Genomic DNA, 27012 nt, shown 5'->3' on the forward strand with positions numbered 1-27012 from the left:
CAGAGTCACCACAATTGACACTGAAAGTCCGACCGTCCAGGTAGGACCTAAACCATTCAAGTTGATGCCCACACACTGCTCCAAATGTGAGGTCAGGATGTCGTGATCCACAGTGTCAAACACAGCAGTTAGATCAAGAAGCACAAGAATAACACAATCACCAGAGTCAGTAGCTAAAAATATATCATTACAAACTTTTAAAAGAACAGATTCTGCGCTGTGCAAAGTTTTAAGATTACAGACTAAGATTACGGACTATCAGACGAAGACTACTACAGACTATCTTTTCAAGAATTTTTGAAAGAAAAGGTAGTTTGGAGATGAAATTTGAAAGATCTACAGGATCCAGACCAGGTTTTTTTAATCAGAGGTTGCATTACTGTGTGCTTAAAATCTTTAGAAACCACACCTGAAGACAGACTGCTATTAACCACTGCAAGAACAGACGGCCCTACAGTAGGAAAGACCTCTTTAAAAAGTCGATGAGGAACAGCATCATGTGGAGAACCTGAGGGCTTCAACTGATCAAAAGTCTCCTGTAATACAGACAAGGTCACAGGCACAAACCTGTCAAAAACAGCAGAACAGAGGACAGGGATGTAGGATCATAAGCAGGGAGTGAAATGAGAGCTCTAGTGGAAGTGACCTTATCAATAAAAAAGTGCAGAAAGTTTTCACAAACAGCAGCGGTGGCATCGATACAGACAGTTCTGATTAAAAACGGACGAGAACTGAACAGCAGTGGAAGGGTTAATGATGCGACAGGCCCGGGGAGCAGCACGAGATTCAACTGTATTGCAGGCAAGAGTTATCTCAAACAGTACAGGCATATGATCAGAAAAAACTGCGTCATAGATCTCTAGGTTGAGAACAGGCAAACCATACGATAGTACAAGATCGAGTGTGTCTGCGCTCCTGTGTGGGACCACACACATGCTGCACAAGATTAAAAGAGTCAATGACGTAGCCATCTGCTTATCAGGACAATACACATGAACATTAAAATCTCCAACAAGAAGGACAAGGTCGTATTTAGGCATAATTTGAGCCAGGAACACAGAAAAGTCATTTATAAAGTCCTTATTGTATTTTGGAGGCCAATAGACAACTGAGTGTGTGTGTGTGTGTGTGTGTGTGTGTGTGTGTGTGTGTGTGTGTGTGTGTGTGTGTGTGTGCGTGTGTGTGTGTGCAATGTGTTTGTAAGAAAGTGTGAAAGTGTATGAGTGTGTGTGTGTTTGTGTGTGTGTGTGAGAGAGTGTATGAGTGTGTGTTTGTGTGTGTAAGAGAGTGTATGATTGTGTGTTTGTTTCTGTGTGTGTGTAAGAGTGTATGAGTGTGTGTGTGTGTAAGTGTATGAGCGTGTGTGTGTGTGTAAGAGAGTGTAAGTGTGTGTGTGTGGAGAGTGTATGTGTGTGTGTGTGTGTGTGTGTGTGTGTGTGTGTGTAAGAGAGTGTATGATTGTGTGTGTAAGAGTGTGTGTGTGTGTGTGTGTGTGTGTGTGTGTGTGTGTGTGTGTGTGTGTAAGAGAGTGTATGAGTGTGTGTTTGTGTGTGTAAGAGAGTGTATGATTGTGTGTTTGTTTGTATGTGTGTGTTTGTAAGAGAGTGTATGATTGTGTTTTTGTGTGTGTGTGTGTGAGAGAGTGTATGTGTGTGTGTGTAAGAGAGTGTATGATTGTGTGTGTTAAAGTAATTGTACTGACCAAGGACACTGAACTACCTCCACATCGCCCCTGCGACTGTGCCATCGAACTCCTGCCAGGAGCAACACCACCTAGAGGGAGAATATTTCCTCTCTCACAGCCGGAGTCAGCAGCCATGAATGAATATATTGAGGCAGAGCTGAGGAAGGGGTTCATCTGGCCCTCTGTATCCCCGGCGTCTTCAGGGTTTTTCTTCGTTAAGAAGAAGGATGGGGGCCTCTGGCCGTGCATCGACTACCGAGCTCTAAACAATGTCACAGTAAAGTTTCTGTACACCCTTCCACTCCTCCCATCAGCCCTGGAACAACTCCACCGTGCACGGTCTTTCACCAAACTAGACCTCCGCTACGCCAATAATCTTATCCACATCAGAGTAGGGGTTGAGTGGAAGACCGCCTTCTCGACCCAATCGGGCCATTACGAATACTTAGTCATGCCTTTCGGCCTTTCTAACAGTCCGTCGGTTTTCCAGTCCTTCATCATTGACGTATTTCACGACATGCTAGACCGCTGGGTGATCATCTACATCGACAACATCTTCATTTATTTTACGAAAACCTAAAGGAGCACATCCGAAACGTGAGAACAGTGTTGCAACGACTGATGCAGCATTGTTTATATGCCAAGGCCGGAAAATGTGAGTTTCACCAGACCTCGACAGCCTTCCTGGGCTACATCAATTCGGCCGAGGGGGGTCGCCATGGATGACGCAAAGGTGCAGGCGGTACTACAGTAGCCCCAGGTGCTAACCATTAAAGAGCTACAATGCTTTTTAAGATTTGCCAACTTCTACCGCCGGTTCATCCGCGGATTCAGCACTATCGCTGCACCCCTCACCTCCATGACTAAGAAAGCACCGGCCCACCTCACCTGGTCACCAGAAGCACACACCGCGTCCCGACGCCTGAAAGACAGTTTCACCTCGGCTCCAATTCTCCACCACCCTGACCCGAACCAACCCTTCTTAGTGGAGGTGGACGCCTCCAACACGGGGATCGAGCCATATTATCCCAACATCAGGGACCAACCAATAAGATGTTCCCGTGTGCATATTTCTCTCAGAAATTGACACCTACGGAACGGAATTATGTCGTGGGGGGCCGCGAGCTGTTGGCCATAAAGGCACCATTCGAGGAATGGAGGCACTGGCTGGCACGCAGCACCCATTCGTCGTTCTCACCGACCACCGGAACCTCGAATACCTGCGTGCTGCCAAACGCATGAACCCACGCCAGGCTCGATGGGCCATGTTTGTTACCCGCTTCCAATTCAGTGGGATATCCTGACCGAAATCTCCCAGGTCAACGCACAAGCGCCACCACCACTCGAATGCCCATCTGCCAAAACGTACGTACCCGAGAGCCTGCGCACGCCCCTCCTGGACCTCCTGCACACCAGTCCTGCCTCTGGCCACCCCGGCATCGCAGGAACGATCCAGCTGGTCCAAAACCAGTTCTGGTGGCCATCACTGGCCGCTGACACACGCGAGTTTGTTTGAAGCTGTGCGGTGTGTCACACCTCGAAAGCCTCTCACCAATGCCTGTTACAACCTCTGCCCGTTACACAACAATCCTGGTCTCACATCGCACTAGAGTTCATCACCGATCCGCCCTGATCCAATAACCATACGGTCATTCTAACCGTCATCGACCGATTCTCGAAGGCCTGCCACCTTATCCTCCTAGCCAAGCTCCCCACGGCCTTCGAGACGGCAGAAGCACTGTGCAATTTCGTCTTCCGCTTCTATGGTCTGCCCGAGGACATCGTTTCTGACAAGGGTCCCCAGTTCACCTCACAGGTCTGGAAGGCCTTCTTCACGTGGCTGAACGTCAATATCAGCCTAACCTCGGGATACCACCCACAGTCCAACGGGCAGATCGAACGTTTAAATCAGGAGATCATCCGCTTCCTCCGCTCGTATTGCCAACACGACCAAAACGCTCTGTCACGGTCAGCACACCGCACACACCGCCTGAACGCCAGCGCAGAGAAGCATCTCCGGAGTACTAAACTCTCTTCCGGACTACACTCCCTAGCATCCATCACCTACACTGATTACACTGCCACCTGCTTCCAATCATACACTTCTTATATAAACGAACTTGAACTTGACTTCTGTGCGAAGTCTCGATTTGTTCTGACAGTCATTCTGAGTGTTTCTGTATTTTCTGATTTCATCACTTTTAATAGGTGAATAATGCACACATCATCAGGAGTACAGGAACTCAAATGTAGTGTGTGTGTGTGTGTGTGTGTAGGTGTGTGTCTATATGTGTATGTGTGTGTGTGTGTGTGTGTAGGTGTGTGTCTATATGTGTATGTGTGTGTGTATGTGTGTGTGTGTGTGTGTGTTTGTGTGTGCTTGTATAGCATGTATTTTCTGCTTTCCTTCATCCTGCAGTACACTTGTGTATGTGTGTGTATGTGTATATGCGCGTGTGTGTGTGTGTGTGTGTGTGTGTATGTGTGTGTATGTGTGTTTGTGTGTGTGTGTGTGTATATACCATGTATGTTCTGCTTTTCTTCATCCTGCAGTACACTTGTGCTCAGCTCAGCTTGGTCCCAATGGCTGTCATCTCCCAACGCTGAGAAATCAATCAGGTGATACGACGTCACAGGACTCACTGATACATCCAATCAGCAAACATTACAGAAATGTGATCAACCAATCAGAACACACTATACCGGTCTCAGCCAGTGACAACACACCTAACATACTCAACCAATCAGAAGGCAGATTAGGAGTGTATCAGTGATGGAGTGTTTACCCTGCGAGTCTGTCTCAGATTGGGGTCTCTGTGTTTTCTTTCTGTACAGAACCATCACATGTGTGAGCTCATCATTCCTGCGCAGGATCTCAGCTACATGCACACACACACACACACACACACACACACACACACACACACACACACACAGATTTGTAAAGTTCGTCGCAACAAACTTTGATGTTGGCTTTGACGGTGCAAATATTCGCAAAGGCCGGTGCATTTTGGAGGCGAGTGGACAGAAAGATTGTGAAAGCTACTGGACCGCTAGGGTGCCAATACTTTTGGAGGTGATCGGCCATGAGCATGTGACTTGACCAGAATACCCGTGGGGCATTTCCCCTCGATGTGCTGAGTGTTTTGATATGTCACATGTCCATGTTGTGCAAATTTTTGATTTCACTTGTTTTGGGGGCGGGGCTACACGTGACGTCACGTGACATGACCAGAATACCCGTGGGGCAGTTCCCTCATTGTGCTGAGTGTTTTGATATGTCACATGTCCATGTTGTGCAAATTTTTGATTGTGCTTGTTTTGGGGGCGGGGCTACACGTGACATCACGTGACGTGACCAGAATACCCGTGGGGCAGTTCCCCTCATTGTGCTGAGTGTTTTGATATGTCACATGTCCATGTTGTGCAAATTTTTGATTTCGCTTGTTTTGGGGGCGGGGCTACACGTGACGTCAACTGACGTGACCAGAATACCCGTGGGGCAGTTCCCCTCAATGTGCTGAGTGTTTTGATATGTCACATGTCCATGTTGTGCAAATTTTTGATTTCGCTTGTTTTGGGGGGCGGGGCTACACGTGACGTCACGTGACGTGACCAGAATACCCGTGGGGCAGTTCCCCTCAATGTGCTGAGTGTTTTGATATGTCACATGTCCATGTTGTGCAAATTTTTGATTTCTCTTGTTTTGGGGGCGGGGCTACACGTGACGTCATGTGACGTGACCAGAATACCCGTGGGGCAGTTCCCTTCCTTGTGCTGAGTGTTTTGATATGTCACATGTCCATTTTGTGCAAATTTTTTATTTCGCTTGTTTTGGGGGCGGGGCTACACGTGACGTCATGTGGTGTCGAGTGACGTCACCAGAATACTCGGTGGGGTGCCAATACTTTTGGCAAAAAGTGGCTACTGAGGGTTTGGACATTTCATGTCAATACTGCAGTCATTATGGGATTCTACTTATTATACTGCATAGAACATGTAATTCTTAATGTAATTAAGAATGTAATTAATGTAATACATGTAATTCTTAATGTTGGATGTATTGTGTGTGTGAGAGCTTAGAGGACTTTTCGGAATTCCCTATTCAAGTCTATGGGATGTTCGATCATCGACTACGGGAAAACCGAAAATTCCGTCGGAACTCCGAAATAAAAATGTGGTCCGGAGTAAGGTCCTAAAGAACCTGTCCGAGTTCGGTGTAAATCGCTCGAAAACTTGCCGAGTTATAAACCTCAAAAGTTTATAATGGAAGTCTATGGGAAAAAAAGGCCACTTTGAGCTTCCGTACCGGGAATGTCGGAATTCTGATCGCTTACGAACGCCCTGGGACGCATTTTTTAAAATAAATTTTTGTCTAATAATAATAATAATAATAATAATAATAATAATAATAATAATAATAATATTAATAATTATAATAATAATAATTATAATAATAATAGTAATAATAATAATAATAATAATAATTATAATAATAATAATAATAATAATAAGCTTATAACGTAAATCAGAATGTTGGCTTCTACAAAGCCAAAATAGTCAGTAGTATTGAGCTGTAACTGTGTAGCAGATTTAAACAGTATATTCCACACAGGCTCGATTGGAGCGAATGGAGGCTTTCCAGATGAAAGGGGTGGAGCTAGAGAAGAGTCTGTCAGAGGTCAGAAAGAAGCTGTCAGAGGCTCAGCGCAAGGTGAAGAAGCTGGAGGGGGCGAGTACAGAGCAGGCCAAGAAGGAGCTGGAGGAGGCCAAGAATGAGGAGAAGCAGCTGCGCAAGGAGGAGAGGAGCTGGGAGAAGAAGATAGATGAGCACCGGAGAGAGGAGAAGAAGATGCCCTGGAACGTAGATACACTCAGCAAGGAAGGATTCAGCAAGGTAAGATGCACCCTGTACATGACACCATACTTACTAAACCCTTTGTAACTCCTGATCATGACTCAGGCAGGATGTGCACTGGTGTGTAGATGCCCTTATACACCATACAGACATTATACACCATACAGACATTACACACCATACAGACATTACACACCATACAGACATTACACACTATACAGACATTATACAGCATACAGACATTATACACCATACAGACATTAAACATTATACAGCATACAGACATTACACACTATACAGACATTATACACCATACAGACATTATACACCATACAGACATTATACACCATACAGACATTATACACCACACAGACATTATACACCATACAGACATTACACACCATACAGACATTATACATTATACACCATACAGACATTATACACCATACAGACATTATACACCATACAGACATTATACACCATACAGACATTACACACCATACAGACATTATACACCATACAGACATTATACACCATACAGACATTATACACCATACAGACATTATACACCATAGAGACATTATACACCATACAGACATTATACACCACACAGACATTATACACCATACAGACATTATACACCACACAGACATTGCACACCATACAGACATTATACACCATACAGACATTATACACCATACAGACATTATACACCATACAGACATTACACACTATACAGACATTATACACCATACAGACATTATACACCATACAGACATTATACACCATACAGACATTATACACCATACAGACATTATACACCATAGAGACATTATACACCATACAGACATTATACACCACACAGACATTATACACCACACAGACATTATACACCACACAGACATTACACACCATACAGACATTATACACCATACAGACATTATACACCATACAGACATTATACACCACACAGACATTATACACCATACAGACATTACACACCATACAGACATTACACACCATACAGTCATTATACACCATACAGACATTATACACCATACAGACATTATACATTATACACCATACAGACATTATACACCATACAGACATTACACACCATACACACATTATACATTATACACCACACAGACATTACACACCATACAGACATTACACACCATACAGACATTATACATTATACACCATACAGACATTGCACACCATACAGACATTATACACCATACACACATTATACATTATACACCACACAGACATTACACACCATACAGACATTACACACCATACAGACATTATACACCATACAGACATTACACACCATACAGACATTACACACCATACAGACATTATACACCATACAGACATTATACACCATACAGACATTATACACCACACAGACATTGCACACCATACAGACATTACACACCATACAGACATTATACATTATACACCATACAGACATTATACACCATACACACATTATACATTATACACCACACAGACATTACACACCATACAGACATTACACACCATACAGACATTATACACCATACAGACATTATACACCATACAGACATTACACACCATACAGACATTATACACCATACAGACATTATACACCATACAGACATTATACACCACACAGACATTGCACACCATACAGACATTACACACCATACAGACATTATACATTATACACCATACAGACATTATACACCACACAGACATTACACACCATACAGACATTACACACCATACAGACATTATACATTATACACCATACAGACATTATACACCACACAGACATTACACACCATACAGACATTACACACCATACACACATTATACATTATACACCACACAGACATTACACACCATACAGACATTACACACCATACAGACATTATACATTATACACCATACAGACATTATACACCATACAGACATTATACACCATACAGACATTATACACCATACAGACATTACACACCATACAGACATTACACACCATACAGACATTATACACCATACAGACATTATACACCATACAGACATTATACACCACACAGACATTACACACCATACAGACATTACACACCATACACACATTATACATTATACACCACACAGACATTACACACCATACAGACATTACACACCATACAGACATTATACATTATACACCATACAGACATTGCACACCATACAGACATTATACACCATACAGACATTACACACCATACAGACATTATACATTATACACCATACAGACATTATACACCATACAGACATTATACACCATACAGACATTATACACCACACAGACATTACACACCATACAGACATTATACACCATACAGACATTATACACCACACAGACATTACACACCATACAGACATTATACATTATACACCATACAGACATTGCACACCATACAGACATTATACACCATACAGACATTACACACCATACAGACATTATACATTATACACCATACAGACATTATACACCATACAGACATTATACACCACACAGACATTACACACCATACAGACATTATACACCACACAGACATTATACACCATACAGACATTACACACCATACAGACATTATACATTATACACCATACAGACATTATACACCATACAGACATTATACACCACACAGACATTACACACCATACAGACATTATACACCACACAGACATTACACACCATACAGACATTATACACCATACAGACATTATACACCATACAGACATTACACACCATACAGACATTATACACCATACAGACATTGCACACCATACAGACATTATACACCATACAGACATTATACACCATACAGACATTATACACCACACAGACATTACACACCATACAGACATTACACACCATACAGACATTATACACCACACAGACATTACACACCATACAGACATTATACACCATACAGACATTATACACCATACAGACATTACACACCATACAGACATTATACATTATACACCATACAGACATTATACACCATACAGACATTATACACCACACAGACATTACACACCATACAGACATTACACACCATACAGACATTATACATTATACACCATACAGACATTGCACACCATACAGACATTATACACCATACAGACATTATACACCATACAGACATTATACACCACACAGACATTACACACCATACAGACATTATACACCATACAGACATTATACACCACACAGACATTACACACCATACAGACATTATACACCATACAGACATTATACACCATACAGACATTATACACCACACAGACATTACACACCATACAGACATTATACACCATACAGACATTATACATCATACAGACATTACACACCATACAGACATTATACATTATACACCATACAGACATTGCACACCATACAGACATTATACACCATACAGACATTACACACCATACACACATTATACATTATACACCATACAGACATTATACACCATACAGACATTATACACCATACAGACATTATACACCATACAGACATTATACACCACACAGACATTACACACCATACAGACATTATACACCATACAGACATTACACACCATACAGACATTATACATTATACACCATACAGACATTATACACCATACAGACATTATACACCACACAGACATTACACAGCATACAGACATTATACACCATACAGACATTACACACCATACAGACATTATACATTATACACCATACAGACATTATACACCATACAGACATTACACACCATACACACATTATACATTATACACCACACAGACATTACACACCATACAGACATTATACACCATACAGACATTATACACCATACAGACATTACACACCATACAGACATTATACATTATACACCATACAGACATTATACACCATACAGACATTATACACCACACAGACATTACACACCATACAGACATTACACACCATACAGACATTATACATTATACACCATACAGACATTGCACACCATACAGACATTATACACCATACAGACATTATACACCATACAGACATTATACACCACACAGACATTACACACCATACAGACATTATACACCATACAGACATTATACACCACACAGACATTACACACCATACAGACATTATACACCATACAGACATTATACACCATACAGACATTATACACCACACAGACATTACACACCATACAGACATTATTCACCATACAGACATTATACACCATACAGACATTACACACCATACAGACATTATACATTATACACCATACAGACATTGCACACCATACAGACATTATACACCATACAGACATTACACACCATACACACATTATACATTATACACCATACAGACATTATACACCATACAGACATTATACACCATACAGACATTATACACCATACAGACATTATACACCACACAGACATTACACACCATACAGACATTACACACCATACAGACATTATACATTATACACCATACAGACATTATACACCATACAGACATTATACACCACACAGACATTACACACCATACAGACATTATACACCATACAGACATTACACACCATACAGACATTATACATTATACACCATACAGACATTATACACCATACAGACATTACACACCATACAGACATTACACACCATACACACATTATACATTATACACCATAGAGACATTATACACCATACACACATTATACATTATACACCATACAGACATTATACACCATACAGACATTATACACCACACAGACATTACACACCATACAGACATTATACACCATACAGACATTACACACCATACAGACATTATACATTATACACCATACAGACATTATACACCATACAGACATTATACACCATACAGACATTATACACCACACAGACATTACACACCATACAGACATTATACACCATACAGACATTGCACACCATACAGACATTATACACCATACAGACATTATACACCATACAGACATTGCACACCATACAGACATTATACACCATACAGACATATTACACCATACAGACATTATACATTATACACCATACAGACATTATACACCATACAGACATTATACACCACACAGACATTACACACCATACAGACATTACACACCATACAGACATTATACACCACACAGACATTATACACCATACACCACACAGACATTACACACCATACAGACATTATACACCATACAGACATTGCACACCATACAGACATTATACACCATACAGACATTATACACCACACAGACATTATACACCATACAGACATTATACACCATACAGACCTTACACACCATACAGACATTACACACCATACAGACATTACACACCACACAGACATTATACACCATACAGACATTATACACCATACAGACATTACACACCATACAGACATTATACATTATACACCATACAGACATTATACACCATACAGACATTACACACCACACAGACATTACACACCATACAGACATTATACACCATACAGACATTATACATTATACACCATACAGACATTGCACACCATACAGACATTATACACCATACAGACATTATACACCATACAGACATTATACACCACACAGACATTACACACCATACAGACATTATACACCATACAGACATTATACACCACACAGACATTACACACCATACAGACATTATACACCATACAGACATTATACACCATACAGACATTATACACCACACAGACATTACACACCATACAGACATTGCACACCATACAGACATTATACACCATACAGACATATTACACCATACAGACATTATACATTATACACCATACAGTACTTAACACACCATACAGACATTATACACCACACAGACATTATACACCATACAGACATTATACACCATACAGACCTTACACACCATACAGACATTACACACCATACAGACATTACACACCACACAGACATTATACACCATACAGACATTACACACCATACAGACATTATACATTATACACCATACAGACATTATACACCATACAGACATTACACACCACACAGACATTACACACCATACAGACATTATACACCATACAGACATTACACACCATACAGACATTATACACCATACAGACATTGCACACCATACAGACATTATACATTATACACCATACAGACATTATACACCATACAGACATTATACACCATACAGACATTATACACCACACAGACATTACACACCGTACAGACATTATACACCATACAGACATTATACATTATACACCATACAGACATTGCACACCATACAGACATTATACACCATACAGACATTATACACCATACAGACATTATACACCACACAGACATTACACACCATACAGACATTATACACCATACAGACATTATACACCACACAGACATTACACACCATACAGACATTATACACCATACAGACATTATACACCATACAGACATTATACACCACACAGACATTACACACCATACAGACATTGCACACCATACAGACATTATACACCATACAGACATATTACACCATACAGACATTATACATTATACACCATACAGTACTTAACACACCATACAGACATTATACACCACACAGACATTATACACCATACAGACATTATACACCATACAGACCTTACACACCATACAGACATTACACACCATACAGACATTACACACCACACAGACATTATACACCATACAGACATTATACACCATACAGACATTACACACCATACAGACATTATACATTATACACCATACAGACATTATACACCATACAGACATTACACACCACACAGACATTACACACCATACAGACATTATACACCATACAGACATTACACACCATACAGACATTATACACCATACAGACATTGCACACCATACAGACATTATACATTATACACCATACAGACATTATACACCATACAGACATTATACACCATACAGACATTATACACCACACAGACATTACACACCGTACAGACATTATACACCATACAGACATTATACATTATACACCATACAGACATTGCACACCATACAGACATTATACACCATACAGACATTATACACCATACAGACATTATACACCACACAGACATTACACACCATACAGACATTATACACCATACAGACATTATACACCACACAGACATTACACACCATACAGACATTATACACCATACAGACATTATACACCATACAGACATTATACACCACACAGACATTACACACCATACAGACATTGCACACCATACAGACATTATACACCATACAGACATTACACACCATACACACATTATACATTTTACACCATACAGACATTATACACCATACAGACATTACACACCATACAGATATTATACATTATACACCATACAGACATTATACACCATACAGACATTATACACCACACAGACATTACACACCATACACACATTATACACCACACAGACATTACACACCATACAGACATTACACACCATACAGACATTATACATTATACACCATACAGACATTATACACCATACAGACATTATACACCATACAGACATTACACTCCATACACACATTATACATTATACACCACACAGACATTACACACCATACATACATTACACACCATACAGACATTATACATTATACACCATACAGACATTATACACCATACAGACATTACACACCATACAGACATTACACACCATACAGACATTATACATTATACACCATACAGACATTGCACACCATACAGACATTATACACCATACAGACATTACACACCATACACACATTATACATTATACACCATAGAGACATTATACACCATACAGACATTATACACCACACAGACATTACACACCATACAGACATTATACACCATACAGACATTACACACCATACAGACATTATACATTATACACCATACAGACATTATACACCATACAGACATTATACACCATACAGACATTATACACCACACAGACATTACACACCATACAGACATTATACACCATACAGACATTATACACCATACAGACATTACACACCATACAGACATTATTCACCATACAGACATTGCACACCATACAGAGATTATACACCATACAGACATTACACACCATACAGACATTATACATTATACACCATACAGACATTATACACCACACAGACTCTACACACCGTACAGACATTATACACCATACAGACATTATACACCATACAGACATTATACACCACACAGACATTATACACCATACAGACATTACACACCATACACCATACAGACATTACACACCATACAGACATTATACACCATTCAGACATTGCACACCATACAGACATTATACACCATACAGACATTATACACCATACAGACATTATACACCACACAGACATTACACACCATACAGACATTATACACCATACAGACATTATACACCATACAGACATTATACACCACACAGACATTATACACCATACAGACATTACACACCATACAGACATTATACACCATACAGACATTACACACCATACAGACATTATACACCATACAGACATTATACACCATACAGACATTGCACACCATACAGACATTATACACCATACAGACATTACACACCATACAGACATTATACATTATACACCATACAGACATTATACATTATACACCATACAGACATTGCACACCATACAGACATTATACACCATACAGACATTACACACCATACACTCACTGCCCACTTTAATAATCTGGACATTCATGCATGTCTCCAATCAGCTACACATGTAGCAGCAGCACAATGCACAGAATTAGGCAGATCAAGAGCCTCAGATGCTGTACAGGTAAACATCAGGACTTGGAACTTTCCTTCAGGAGGGAACATAAACATAAACGATAGGGTTTCAGATATAAACCTGTTTCTGTGACTGTTCTATCTCTCTCACTGTCTTTATGTTTGTGTTAGAGTGTGTTGAACATAAAGCCAGAGGTGAAGGAAGAGACAGAGGAGGAAAAAGAGAAGAAGCACAAGACCTTTGTGGAGAAGTATGAGACACAGATAAAGCACTTTGGTGAGTGTGTGTGTGTGTGGGGGGGGGGGGGGGCGTGTGTGTGAGGGGGAGCGCGCATGTGTGTGAGGTGGATGGTGTGTGTGTCTGTGAGAGGGAGCGAGCGTGTGTTAGAGGGAGCGCGTGCGTGAGGGGGAGAGCGTGTGTGCGTGAGAGTGTGAGAGGGAGCATGTGAGAGGGAGTGTGTGTAACGTAGTTAACCCTGTATGTACAGGAATGCTTCAGTGATAACCCTCACCTGGTGTGTGAGGAGACTGCAAACTACCTGGTTATCATGTGCATTGACCTGGAGGTGGAGGAGGTCTGTTCACCTGTTTACCCGTTCACCTGTTCCCCTGTTCACCTGTTCCCCCGTTCACCTGTTCCCCTGTACCCCTGTTTACCTGTTCCTCTGTTCACCTGTTTACCTGTTCCCCTTTTCCCCTGTTCCCCTGTACCCTTGTTCACCTGTTCACCTGTTCCCCTGTACCCCTGTTCCCCTGTTTACCCGTTCACCTGTACCCCTGTTCCCCTGTTCACCTGTTTACCTGTTCCCCTGTTCCCCTGTTCCCCTGTTCCCCTGTTCACCTGTTTACCTGTTCCCCTGTTCACCTGTTTACCTGTTCCCCTGTTCCCCTGGTCTCCTGTTTACCTGTTCACCATTTCCACTGTTCCTTTTTTATGTTATGTAAATGTTTGTCCCAAAAAAATCATTCCTCTAGCTCAGTGCTTCTCCATTATATTGTTACGCCTCCCTTAGGAAGAAGTCAACATTTCACCTCTCCCCCCCAATCTTCGCTGCGAGTGTAAAAAGAAAAAGAAAACATAGAAACATAAAAAAATAAAGTAAAGAAAACATAAAAAAATAAATATAGATCAACTTACAAAGAATAACTTTATTAACATTGTTTTTATTCTGTAACAGAAAAGACTTAAAGTGCATCAATTTGCCTGAAATTAAAAAGAATTGCAATCTTTATTTAAACTGTAAACATTTTTGACCATTTACTGAAAAATAAAATGAAATATAATCAATAAATAGGGGGCACGGTGGCTTAGTGGTTAGCACGTTCGCCTCACACCGCCAGGGTCGGGGTTCGATTCCCGCCTCCGCCTTGTGTGTGTGGAGTTTGCATGTTCTCCCCGTGCCTCTGGGGTTTCCTCCGGGTACTCCGGTTTCCTCCCCCGGGTCCAAAGACATGCATGGTAGGTTGATTGGCATCTCTGGAAAATTGTCCGTAGTGTGTGATTGCGTGAGTGAATGAGAGTGTGTGTGTGCCCTGTGATGGGTTGGCACTCCGTCCAGGGTGTATCCTGCCTTGATGCCCGATGACGCCTGAGATAGGCACAGGCTCCCCGTGACCCGAGAAGTTCGGATATAGCGGTAGAAAATGAATGAATGAATAATCAATAAATAAGAATAAATTCAAATTGATCAGCAACATTAACTCAGGAGCACAATATATAAAACACTTCGACCTACAAATCCAAAATTAATAAAACAATTTATGCAAATTTTATTTTATCAAAATGAGGACGTCAGGATTAATGGCTATTATAAGCAGGTTTTGCAGTGCACAGCTTTTTGAAGCAGGGTTTGAAGCATGAAACTGTAACTCAATGTTTAGCTGGGACCTGAATGTGGTCTTGTACAAGTCCAGGTCCCAGTACAGCTCCTTGTACAGCTCCTCTGCTATGGAGTGGGGTTTTTTACACTGAGCATTTTGGTACACCACCTTATATGATGCTAACAGCACTCGCTGGTTTACTGAAGTTCACAAAGCGGGACGATTGTTGGCACATTTCTGCTGAAAAAATTCAAGCGGCTTATCAGCGTGATTGGGGTGTAATGTCTTTAATGACAAGTGACATGCTGTCCGCTGCATACATTTTTAGACACAGTAAACATACGGGTCTTTCCCCGTCTCCCACCGTAGTCACTGTGAAGCCAAGCGCTACAGACGCTTCGTCATATTTCCTCGTCAGCTTTCGGGAGACTTCCGTTTGTCTCATTCTCTCCGTCTCTCTCCGCCTTTCTTTACATCCCTGTTAAATATTTTTCCATGGTGTCTCTTAAGGGTTGTTATCTGCACTTCATACCTCCTGCTCTGTCCCGTGTGTCCCAGGGAGACGTGCCCCACTATTTCAGAAGGACTGCTCTAGCTGAAACACAGAGAGACATAGGGTTAAAAAATGGTGAACTGCGCCCCCTAATGGACAAAAACGTCTCGAGGTGTTTATAATGGTTAGGTTAGCAGTGTTAATGAGGAACAAATAAGAAGCTAATCTGTGGTTTACTTTTAGGATCTCAGCTTTAAAGTGAAAACAGAAGTGTCTTGTTAGTGAGATCCATTCAGGATGTTTTATTCCTTTTTTTGAGGAGTGTCTAATGATTTAGTTTTATTGTTTTGATGCTTAGTTTTTGCTGATGAGTCGTACTCAGTTGGGCTGCCATAGTAACCACTATTTGTGTTAAGGTAACTTTATGGGTGAATATGACTGGTGTGTGTGTGTGTCTGTGTGTGTGTGTGTGTGTGTGTTACAGAAACTGACCATTACAGACCGTTACAGGCCCATCAGACCATTGTTATGCAGTTCAGCCTAAAGATCGACCCACGGGGATGTTTCCGCCAGTTACTGAAGTGGTGTGTCTGTGTGCTGAACAGTGAGGACACTGTGTGTGTGTGTGTATGTGTGTGTGTGTGTGTGTGTTTCCTCAAACAGGAAATGCAGAAGTGCATTGATGAGAGACATCCAGATGTTATAAGATGCCATCAGCAAAATGGATCCCACGGTTGGTGCATGTGTGTGTGTGTGTGTGTGTGTGTGTGTGTGTGTGTGTGTGTGTGTGTGTGTGTGTGTGTGTGCATGTGTGTGCATGCGTGTACATGTGTGAGATTACACTCGTCAGTCATGTACAGGGTTGGGGAAGTTCTAGAGAAGGTGTTAATGTCTGTAGATCAGGTTAGTTTTTCCTCAATTTCCTTTGTCCATGTCACAATAGGTGTGTGTTTGTGTTTGTGTGTGTGTGTGTGTGTGTGTGTGTGTGTGTGTGTGTGTGTAGGAGGCGAAGTACCACATGAAGCGCTGCATTGATTCGGGTCTGTGGGTGCCGAATTCACAGCCAGACGATGACCGAGAGAAGGAGGAGGAGAAGGAGGTGAAGGAGGAGGAGCCTCAGTATGAGGAAGTGAAGATTGGAGATGCTCAGTGAGCCCTGATCCTTAATATCACATTTCTCCCTTATTACCCAGAATGCTCTGGTCTGACCTAAATGTGGGAGCTTCATGGAGTAGTATTTACTGGTCAGGAACTGGGGCTACTGGAACACAGTATCATGACTCCATTCACAACTGAACATTTACCCAAAATACAAGAAACAAACCTACAGATGTCGCCCTAAACTAAAGCGCTTCCTGTGCTGTGGCTGTGCGCATGTCTTGTTTTTTATTTCATTTTTTATTCTGCCCTCCTGAGGTGTTCTTGGCTATTTCCACTCACCCTACTATAGTTTCGTACATGATGTCAGTAACGCAGGGCTGTGATTGGCTGATTAAAGCATGTTCTCTTTTATTAATAAACTCTGTAGTTGCACCTATTGGTTTATCAGTAAAGTGTGTTGATCAGTCATAAATAATCCATTAGCTTGTACAGCTTTATTTCTCTTCCTGTGCACATGGACCTCACGCTTGTTTGTGTATGATGATGATCATGTTAGGGTCAGACTGGTGTCCTCTTTATTTGTACTAGAACTGTGATGGCTAAATAAAGGTCTTCTGTAAACACACTCTTTTGTACCTGTTTGCTCTTCTCACACACACACACACACACACACACACACACACACACACACACACACACACACACACACACACACACACACACACACACACACAGCTTATCTCTGATATCAGACTGTTCTCAGAACAGTGTTTAATGCTGTGTCTCTGTGCTGAATTTAGTCAGACTTTAAGGTCTGCACTTTGGGGACACTGAAGTGTGCAAGTCTTCAAAGCTGTGAGAATGTCCTGGACTCTCAGCTGGTTAATCGGTGGAGCGTTTCCTAAAACCTCGTATCACGGAAGCAAATAGTGTCTCTTCTAAACGCTTGAGTACGATAGACGGTCACATTTACATTTACATACAGCACTTGGCAGTTAAACTTCTCTCCTGCCTGTTAGTTGTTGGACAGGTTCATCATTAACACCCTTTTAACACTCAAATGTTTTATGGTGTAATTTGTAAGTTTGTAGAAAAAGACTTTCAAGCTTTCTGAGCTTCTGGATGTATTGAGTATCTCTCCACCGTACAGTAAAACACCTTCTCTATGGCTCTATTCCAACAATAAACACTTCCTTTGTCTTTTCCTCATGATGAACAATCAAACCAGAAAACAGCTGAAATTACAGTAATGCATCTGAATGACAAAGCTGTTTACAGGGACTCATCAACTGGATACTCAAAACTTAAATCTTCTTTTATTAATTGCAGAAAACTTCTGATAAAACAGCAGAAACTGAGCCTGAGGTATTTTGTTAAAGTTTTACATTCACATTAAAACACCTATAAAATACTGAAATGTTAATAAACTTCACACAGACTTCATATTATATTAAGTGATATATAGTCAGTTTCATTTAAAAACAAAATCTAAGGCTACATACAAACCTATGTTGTGAAAATAAAATGAGTTACATGAGTGAGTTATCTTCTGTAGATAACATTAGCATCACTGTTAATGCTGCATTCGATTAAATGTTCACCATTTATAACCTCCATGTGTTTAAGCTACAAACAGGAAAAAAGCATGTTGATGTTTAGTGAGGAGTTTTAGTGTTTTGGCGCTATGGAAACTACCTCCATGGAACTGGGGTCTGACACTCATGTGAACACATTCATTCATTCATTAATTCATTCATTCAATCATTTATTCATTCATTCATTTCCTACCGCTTATCCGAACTTCTCAGGTAATGGGGAGCCTATGCGTATCTCAGGCGGTATCGGGCATCGAGGCAGGATACACCCTGGACGGAGTGCCAACCCATTACAGGAAAGCTCGATGTGTTAAACATGGTTATATCTGTAACCTGAAAGGTTAGATTTCAAGGGAACTCGATGCTGCCCCATGGATTGGTGCTACGGTGAATGCCAGTACCAATGCTGCTACCCGAGGGAGGAATGTCTGTTCTCTAACCTGTGGAGATTGCCACAAGGGACTGCCAGGAGAAAAGGATATGAGATCAATCCACAAGGATGTGCGGTCCCGGGGTACTGTTCATGCCCAGGCAGTAAAACGATAAATATGTTCAGGCAGGACCAGCCAACTGCAGCACAAACATTGTGCAGGGATGCCCCTGAAAAGGTAAATGCATGAAGCTATACCCCTGGCATAAACGAGATAAGATGGCTCATCACACCTGGTAAGCATTGGCTACAGCATCTACAAGACAATAAAATAGGTTTACACTATAGGGCTATATATTCTATATATTATGTATTATATATTTTAGGGTTATAAATGGGGTTACCCATATTGCAGCCACCAAAGCAGACTAAAGGTTGTGTGGACCTACAACACTAGCTAGAGCTGTAGACATACTTACTTCCCAAGGGCCCTAACTTTGTATGCAAGATAAATCATTTCCAGCTCAGAAGTTTCATTAGGTGAAGGAAAGAAAGCCTTCCCCAAGTGTACACACTTCCCCTCATGCACACACCCATCATCTAGCCTTTACAGCTGAAAGTGAAGTTGTTAACCCAAATTGTATGCTCTAAAATACTTTCTAAGGGTAGCAGTCTGGCCTCTAACCAGAGCTGGACCTGCCGTGCCAATTGCTGTGCCCTTGTGAGGGAGGGTAGTGTGGGGGTTTGTAATGTTTGTAGTGGGGGGTTTATGTGGCACTCATGAAATGTTCCAAACCCTGAAGCAGCACATTGGCAAGGTAGGTGGTGAACAGATGGGACATACCAAAGGTGAACCTCACGCAGACTGACAGCTCTAAAAGTCTGCTCCTGAAAATGTCGAGGATAGTGGGGTTGGCAGGAGAACCCCTTGAGAGCATGGTGGACATGAACACATGATGACCCTTTGGACTCAAATCCACCCCAAGGGGGGCTGTAACCAATTGTTTGATCATCTATAAAACATGACAGTCCTCAGACCGTCTCTCTCTAACTTGGGCTAGCCCTGTCTGCAACATCTGCCCCCCTGTTCCTGCGAGCGGACACAAGCAGCCACACTAGCCTTCTGATAGAAGCCCTTGGGTTCTGGAAACAGCAAGGGATGAGCTCCTTGAATGCTGCTGCATGTCCTCCTGTTACATGTCGTGGATGATGCTTACAATGCCCCATACCAATGCACAGTATTGAGTACCCTTGAAAGAGAACTGTTTTGATTCTATGCTGATTTATCTGAAGCAATTTTAATGTCACATTCTGAAGTTGGAGTTCAAGAGATCAGGAGATCTTCCTGACTTCCCAAAGAGGATTCCTTGAGTTGATGGGGTGATTTCTCTGGATTTCAAACTGGAGGCTGGAAATTAAGAACTTCAGTTGAAATTTAATTGAATGCAGCATTATTACTGGGGTGTTAACTTCAGCAGTATTTACAGTTCTCCGTGGTCCTCAGCACCATGGTCCACATGGTGCCTGTTGTTTCTCAGCTGCCTCATGATGTACTGACCCATGTGTGTTCGATGGTAATACATACGCCACATAGAGTAAGCCACAGCTCCCAGCACCATTATAGACACAAGGACAATGATGAGTGTAATGATTCCAGCTGATGAAGAGAACAGGATAAAAGACAGACACAAATAATTAGTCCATAAATAAATAAAACAAATACCAGTAAGTACAACAGCACATAACTGTTAACAAGACACTCGTTTCACTAAAACATGATATAGGGGTTATACAATTTATATACTGCTTTAAACCTCTCTGTTCAAATTTAAACTGTATTTGTCACAGAAACAATCATACACAGCACAACAATAGTGAAATGCTTTCTACGACTGTACTTGATATGAAAATAAGAAATTACACTAAGATGGAGAATGAAAATAAGGTAAAAGGATAAAAATAAGGAGAAATAACAAATTAAGTAGAAATAAATATATCTGAATATATTACAGTAATGTGTGTAGATTGTTTTAAGGAGATAGTTAGGTTTCAGCTGCAGCTTCAAAGCAAGTGTAGAAGGTGTTTAACTCAAGTGTCTGCATGGTGATTTGTAGTCGGTTATTGTCTGTACTCCTGCTTGGACATTCTATGCCGGAACATTAGAGACGTTCCGGTAGTTTGTTTTCTGTCACGTGTCTTGTATCACTCATCTATTTGTTATTGGTTTTTCTGTCAGGACCACTTTGTCACAAGGGAATTTATTAGATGATATGCATACAGTTAGTGTTAGCAATATGGTTCTGTTCTGGGCAAGAATCCACGCACCTGTGTGTGTGTGCATGCATGGACAGGGCGGGGAGACCAGAGACTAGAAAATAGAATAGACCCCCCCGTATAACAGAACTATTAATCATACATGTATTGATAAGCTCGCTTACGCGTTTTTGGAAATAAATAAATGAATGGATAGATAGATAATTAAATAATTAGAGAGAGGGGGAAAGAGAGAGAGAGAAAAATATGTGGAGATTTATGACGTAAACTGGTACAAGGAACATGGGTTCCAGCGTGGTGGAGTCGGGGTTGGAGGAGGGAGTTTAGATTGCAGCAACAGCGAAGCGCTAGAGCGCTCTATGAATGGGAATTTAAATGGTCAGGTAATATGGATGTCGTAACCGGATTGCTGCGTGTCGTGGACGGCTGAATAACAGCTGCTGCACACTTGACAACGTGGCCTGCCAGAACTAACGTAATGCTTGATAATTATTATGTGTATTTATTTCCTCTGTGTTGTGTTTAGCTTCGTCGGCATCAGTGGTTTGGTTTCTGTTTCCTGTGTTTTTTGTGTCTTTGTTAAGAAAATCTGTTTTTATTTTGCCCTCCCTGTATTTGTGTCTGCTTTTATCCCTGGGATTTCTGAAAGTTATAGTTCCTAGCCCCTGCCACCAGCTCCTAGAGCCACCAGCTCCTAGAGCCACTGTGCTGGAACTGTTACTGGGTTACCCTCCCAAAGCGCTGCCTTGCCCCTTCACTGCTCTGCTCATGTTGTAGGACGCAGACTTGTATGCATCTGTGTTCCTGATGGTGAGTCCCTTGTTATTGGCAATGGAGCAAGATCTCAGAACATCATTCATTCATCTTCTACCACTTATCCGAACTTCTTGGGTCACAGGGAGCCTGTGCTTATCTCAGGCGTCATCGGGCATCGAGGCAGGATACACCCTGGACGTATATTATTACAGTAATCTCTCTAAACTCAAACGACCTCTAGTTTATTGACTACTTAACACTGACACTTTTTTAAATACTTTCACCATATTCATAGCATCATAAGGGCATTTTATACTTAAATCATGACATTGTGTAAACATGCAGAAGCAACCAAGTGACTAGCTTTGTTCACTCACTCGCCTGTGTAACTTCTGTACATGAGGAGGATTAAATCACTGAGTGTTTAGTGGTTTCATGCACAACAATGTTAAACACAATAATATGCTGTTTTTCTTGCTAATAAATCAGACAACATACATTACTGTGTATATACTCTCATACTGTGGGGGGAGTCGTGGCCTAATGGTTAGAGAGACTGACTCCTAACCCTCTCGGGCTGGCAATACCACGACTGAGGTGTATTTGAGCAAGGCACCGAACCCCCCCAAACTGCTCCCCGGGCGCCGCAGCATAAATGGCTGCCCACTGCTCAGGGTGTGTGGTCACGGTGTGTGTGTGCTCACTGCTGTGTGTGTGTTCACTGCTGTGTGTGTGTGTATGTGTGCACTTTGGATGGGTTAAATGCAGAGAACGAATTCTGAGTATGGGTCACCATACTTAGCTGTATGTCACATCACGTCACTGTGACATCAGTATTAGTCCTAATGTGAAGTCAGGGATAACTCCATGTTCCTAATGTTAATAGCAGACCTAATAGCATGACCTAATGTTAATAGCATGACCTAATGTTAATAGCATGACTTAATGTTAATAGCATTAACATGACCTCCATGTTCCTAATGTTAACAGTAGTTTTGTTACTCACTGTGGTCAGTGTACTGTACACTGATGGTGATTGGTTGTGATTTGTTCTTCATCTGTATTTGGTCCAGATTCAGCACGGCCTCACACAGATACTTTGCTCCATCATCTTCACGGCTGGGTATAATAGTTAGGTACGCTGTTTTGTTGACAATCTTCTTCTCATTTTCCAAGTCTGGGAACAACGTTTCATTAAACTGTATGAAATTGTTTTGCTTTGGATCTGCTCTGCTCCAGTGGACACTGAGTTTATATCCAGGACCCACATTTTCAATCTGACACCACAGTTGTGTCTGATTTCTCTCTACCATCACATCAGGCACAGAGCTCAGTGTAACACTGTCCGGTGTCTCTGTAAACACACACACACACACACACACACACACACACACACACACACACACACACACACACACACACACACACATACACACACACACTCACACAGAGAGTAAATGTGGTTGTTTTGATTAATAATCTAATCTTCCACTCAGAGTCTTCATGATGTTACAGGAATGACATCAGTAGTAGATGATGGTACTCACTGTAAATGCTGATATTTACTGTAGCCATACATGAAGTATTGCTCACTCCTAAGGAACATAATATTTTATCTTCCTCCCAATTTGTCAGACTGTCCACCTTCCACATCACAACGCTCTCATTACTTGTAGTTGGCGTTAGTGATTTAGCCTCCAAGCTCAGTAGGTACTTAGTTAAAGCTGTATTTCTGTTTGAGATGGAGCAGTTTACTTCAGCAGGGTTTCCGTACTCCACCAGCAGAGATGAAGGAGTGGCAACAAGATCATAATCCGAACAATCTGTTCAGCACAATAACAACCAAAATATGAGTTAAAAATGAGTTAAATTCCTGTTTAAAATTCAGCCTAAAATAATCACTCCATTAAATTCAATCCTTAGTCAGTTTAGTAATTCAGGGTTTTAAATACGATAATTAAAAAATAAATATATTCAGAAAAATATTGCAATTGTTTTAGATTTAAAATACATTATCAATAAATAAATAGATAAATAATAGAGCGATTGCTGGTCTTTGTTGCCTCCCTTTAACATAACTAATAAAAACACACATCTGGTGTAACACAGTTCAGTAACATATAGAAGAATACCAACATCATGTAAAGATGATTATCACTGAAATTTAAGACATTAAAATCCTCAAAGGATTTTTATTATTCATCATGTTTCTTAATATGTTTTATATATTATATATATGTATAAATATATTTTATATTTAATTTATATATTTTATTTTTATAAGTTTTATTCTGTTTTACTTTGAGTGTCTAGAGGAGTGCAGATGTTAATAGATTGTTCACCAGCAAAAATTATTATTATTATTATTATTATTATTATTATTATTATTATTTAAATAACAGTGTTGATTAGAGAAAGATACATTAAAAAAATCCATTTCAAATAAAACACATTTTTTCCTACTAAACAGAAGAACGAGTAAACCTCAGTACTAATAAACTGAATAAATATAAATAGTACCATTAGTACTAGCTGTAACTCTTCTCTCCTTTCAGACTCTGGAATAAAATAAATCTTTATTAGAATTCTTACTGTAAATAAATATCAGTAAGCAGGCAGCTAAAACTGCACACGGGTTAAAATTTTGTTGTCTGAGGAACTTTATTGTTGAAGCACATAGTTCTCGCTCCACCCTTCCTTCCTGAGATATGTTCTGAATTGCTGGCTGTAGAAGGTTTTCCTGTTGTCCTGACCTCAGAAGCTGCACCATGTTACAGTCAAACCTCGGTGCGTCTCAACTGACTGACTGGTGAACTGGTGGATGATAGAGAGATGAGGATCTACTGAGTCACTGATATGTAGCCGACCTCCAGGAGAAGTAACATTTCTCCACTATGTTCTCCTGTTTCTCACCATTTTCCTCAGTCTTTTACACTATTCATGTTGTGAGCCTGAAATCCTGGACATCTGTTGTGTAAATCTAAGATACTTCACCTGTCACTTAACTCTAATAATGTACAGATCATTTATTGTTAATAAAATTAAACACACAGACACACACACACACACAGTCATGCTCACCTGCTGCGTATGTATATCTCCCAAACAGACCCACACACAGTACGGTGAGTAAAGAAGAGAAAACACACACTTCCATCTCAAAGCACAAGGAAAACCTCCAGTGAAGTGACCACA

The 27012-nt window shown here is 40.8% G+C and overlaps 3 protein-coding genes across 13 annotated transcripts in view; 2 read left to right on the forward strand and 1 right to left on the reverse strand.

Annotated features, from left to right (window-relative positions):
- The window catches only part of LOC113637225 (hsp90 co-chaperone Cdc37-like), an 81327-nt gene extending 61880 nt beyond the window's left edge, over positions 1-19447 (forward strand). Inside the window, exon 5 of the mRNA XM_047802982.1 lies at positions 18725-19447. Coding sequence (XP_047658938.1) covers positions 18725-18874 — 150 coding nt within the window. The 3' untranslated portion in view covers positions 18875-19447. The remainder of the gene's footprint in view (positions 1-18724) is intronic.
- Positions 1-27012, reverse strand: part of LOC113637223 — a 188580-nt gene that overhangs the window by 107478 nt on the left and 54090 nt on the right. For all 9 annotated transcript variants that reach the window (XM_047802969.1, XM_047802963.1, XM_047802965.1 and 6 more), the window contains 2 exons: positions 25365-25640; positions 24824-25171 (listed from right to left, as the gene is read on the reverse strand). In XM_047802969.1, coding sequence (XP_047658925.1) covers positions 24824-25171; positions 25365-25640 — 624 coding nt within the window. The remainder of the gene's footprint in view (positions 1-24823; positions 25172-25364; positions 25641-27012) is intronic.
- Positions 4288-18293, forward strand: LOC113636961 (hsp90 co-chaperone Cdc37-like). 3 transcript variants are annotated; one of them, XR_007138426.1, is made up of 6 exons: positions 4288-4303; positions 6300-6581; positions 15579-15684; positions 15896-15982; positions 16421-16466; positions 18206-18293. XR_007138426.1 is itself a non-coding variant. In XM_047802983.1 (5 exons), exons 2-5 carry the CDS (start codon positions 6315-6317, stop codon positions 18210-18212), a joined length of 426 nt encoding a protein of 141 aa, XP_047658939.1. In that variant the 5' UTR covers positions 4288-4303; positions 6300-6314; the 3' UTR covers positions 18213-18293. The 3 variants fall into 3 exon arrangements, 1 of the variants encoding a protein (XP_047658939.1); XR_007138427.1 differs by lacking the exon at positions 16421-16466; XM_047802983.1 differs by lacking the exon at positions 15896-15982.

The sequence above is a fragment of the Tachysurus fulvidraco genome, chromosome 18, assembly GCF_022655615.1.
Source record: "Tachysurus fulvidraco isolate hzauxx_2018 chromosome 18, HZAU_PFXX_2.0, whole genome shotgun sequence".
Classification (NCBI taxonomy): domain Eukaryota; kingdom Metazoa; phylum Chordata; class Actinopteri; order Siluriformes; family Bagridae; genus Tachysurus; species Tachysurus fulvidraco.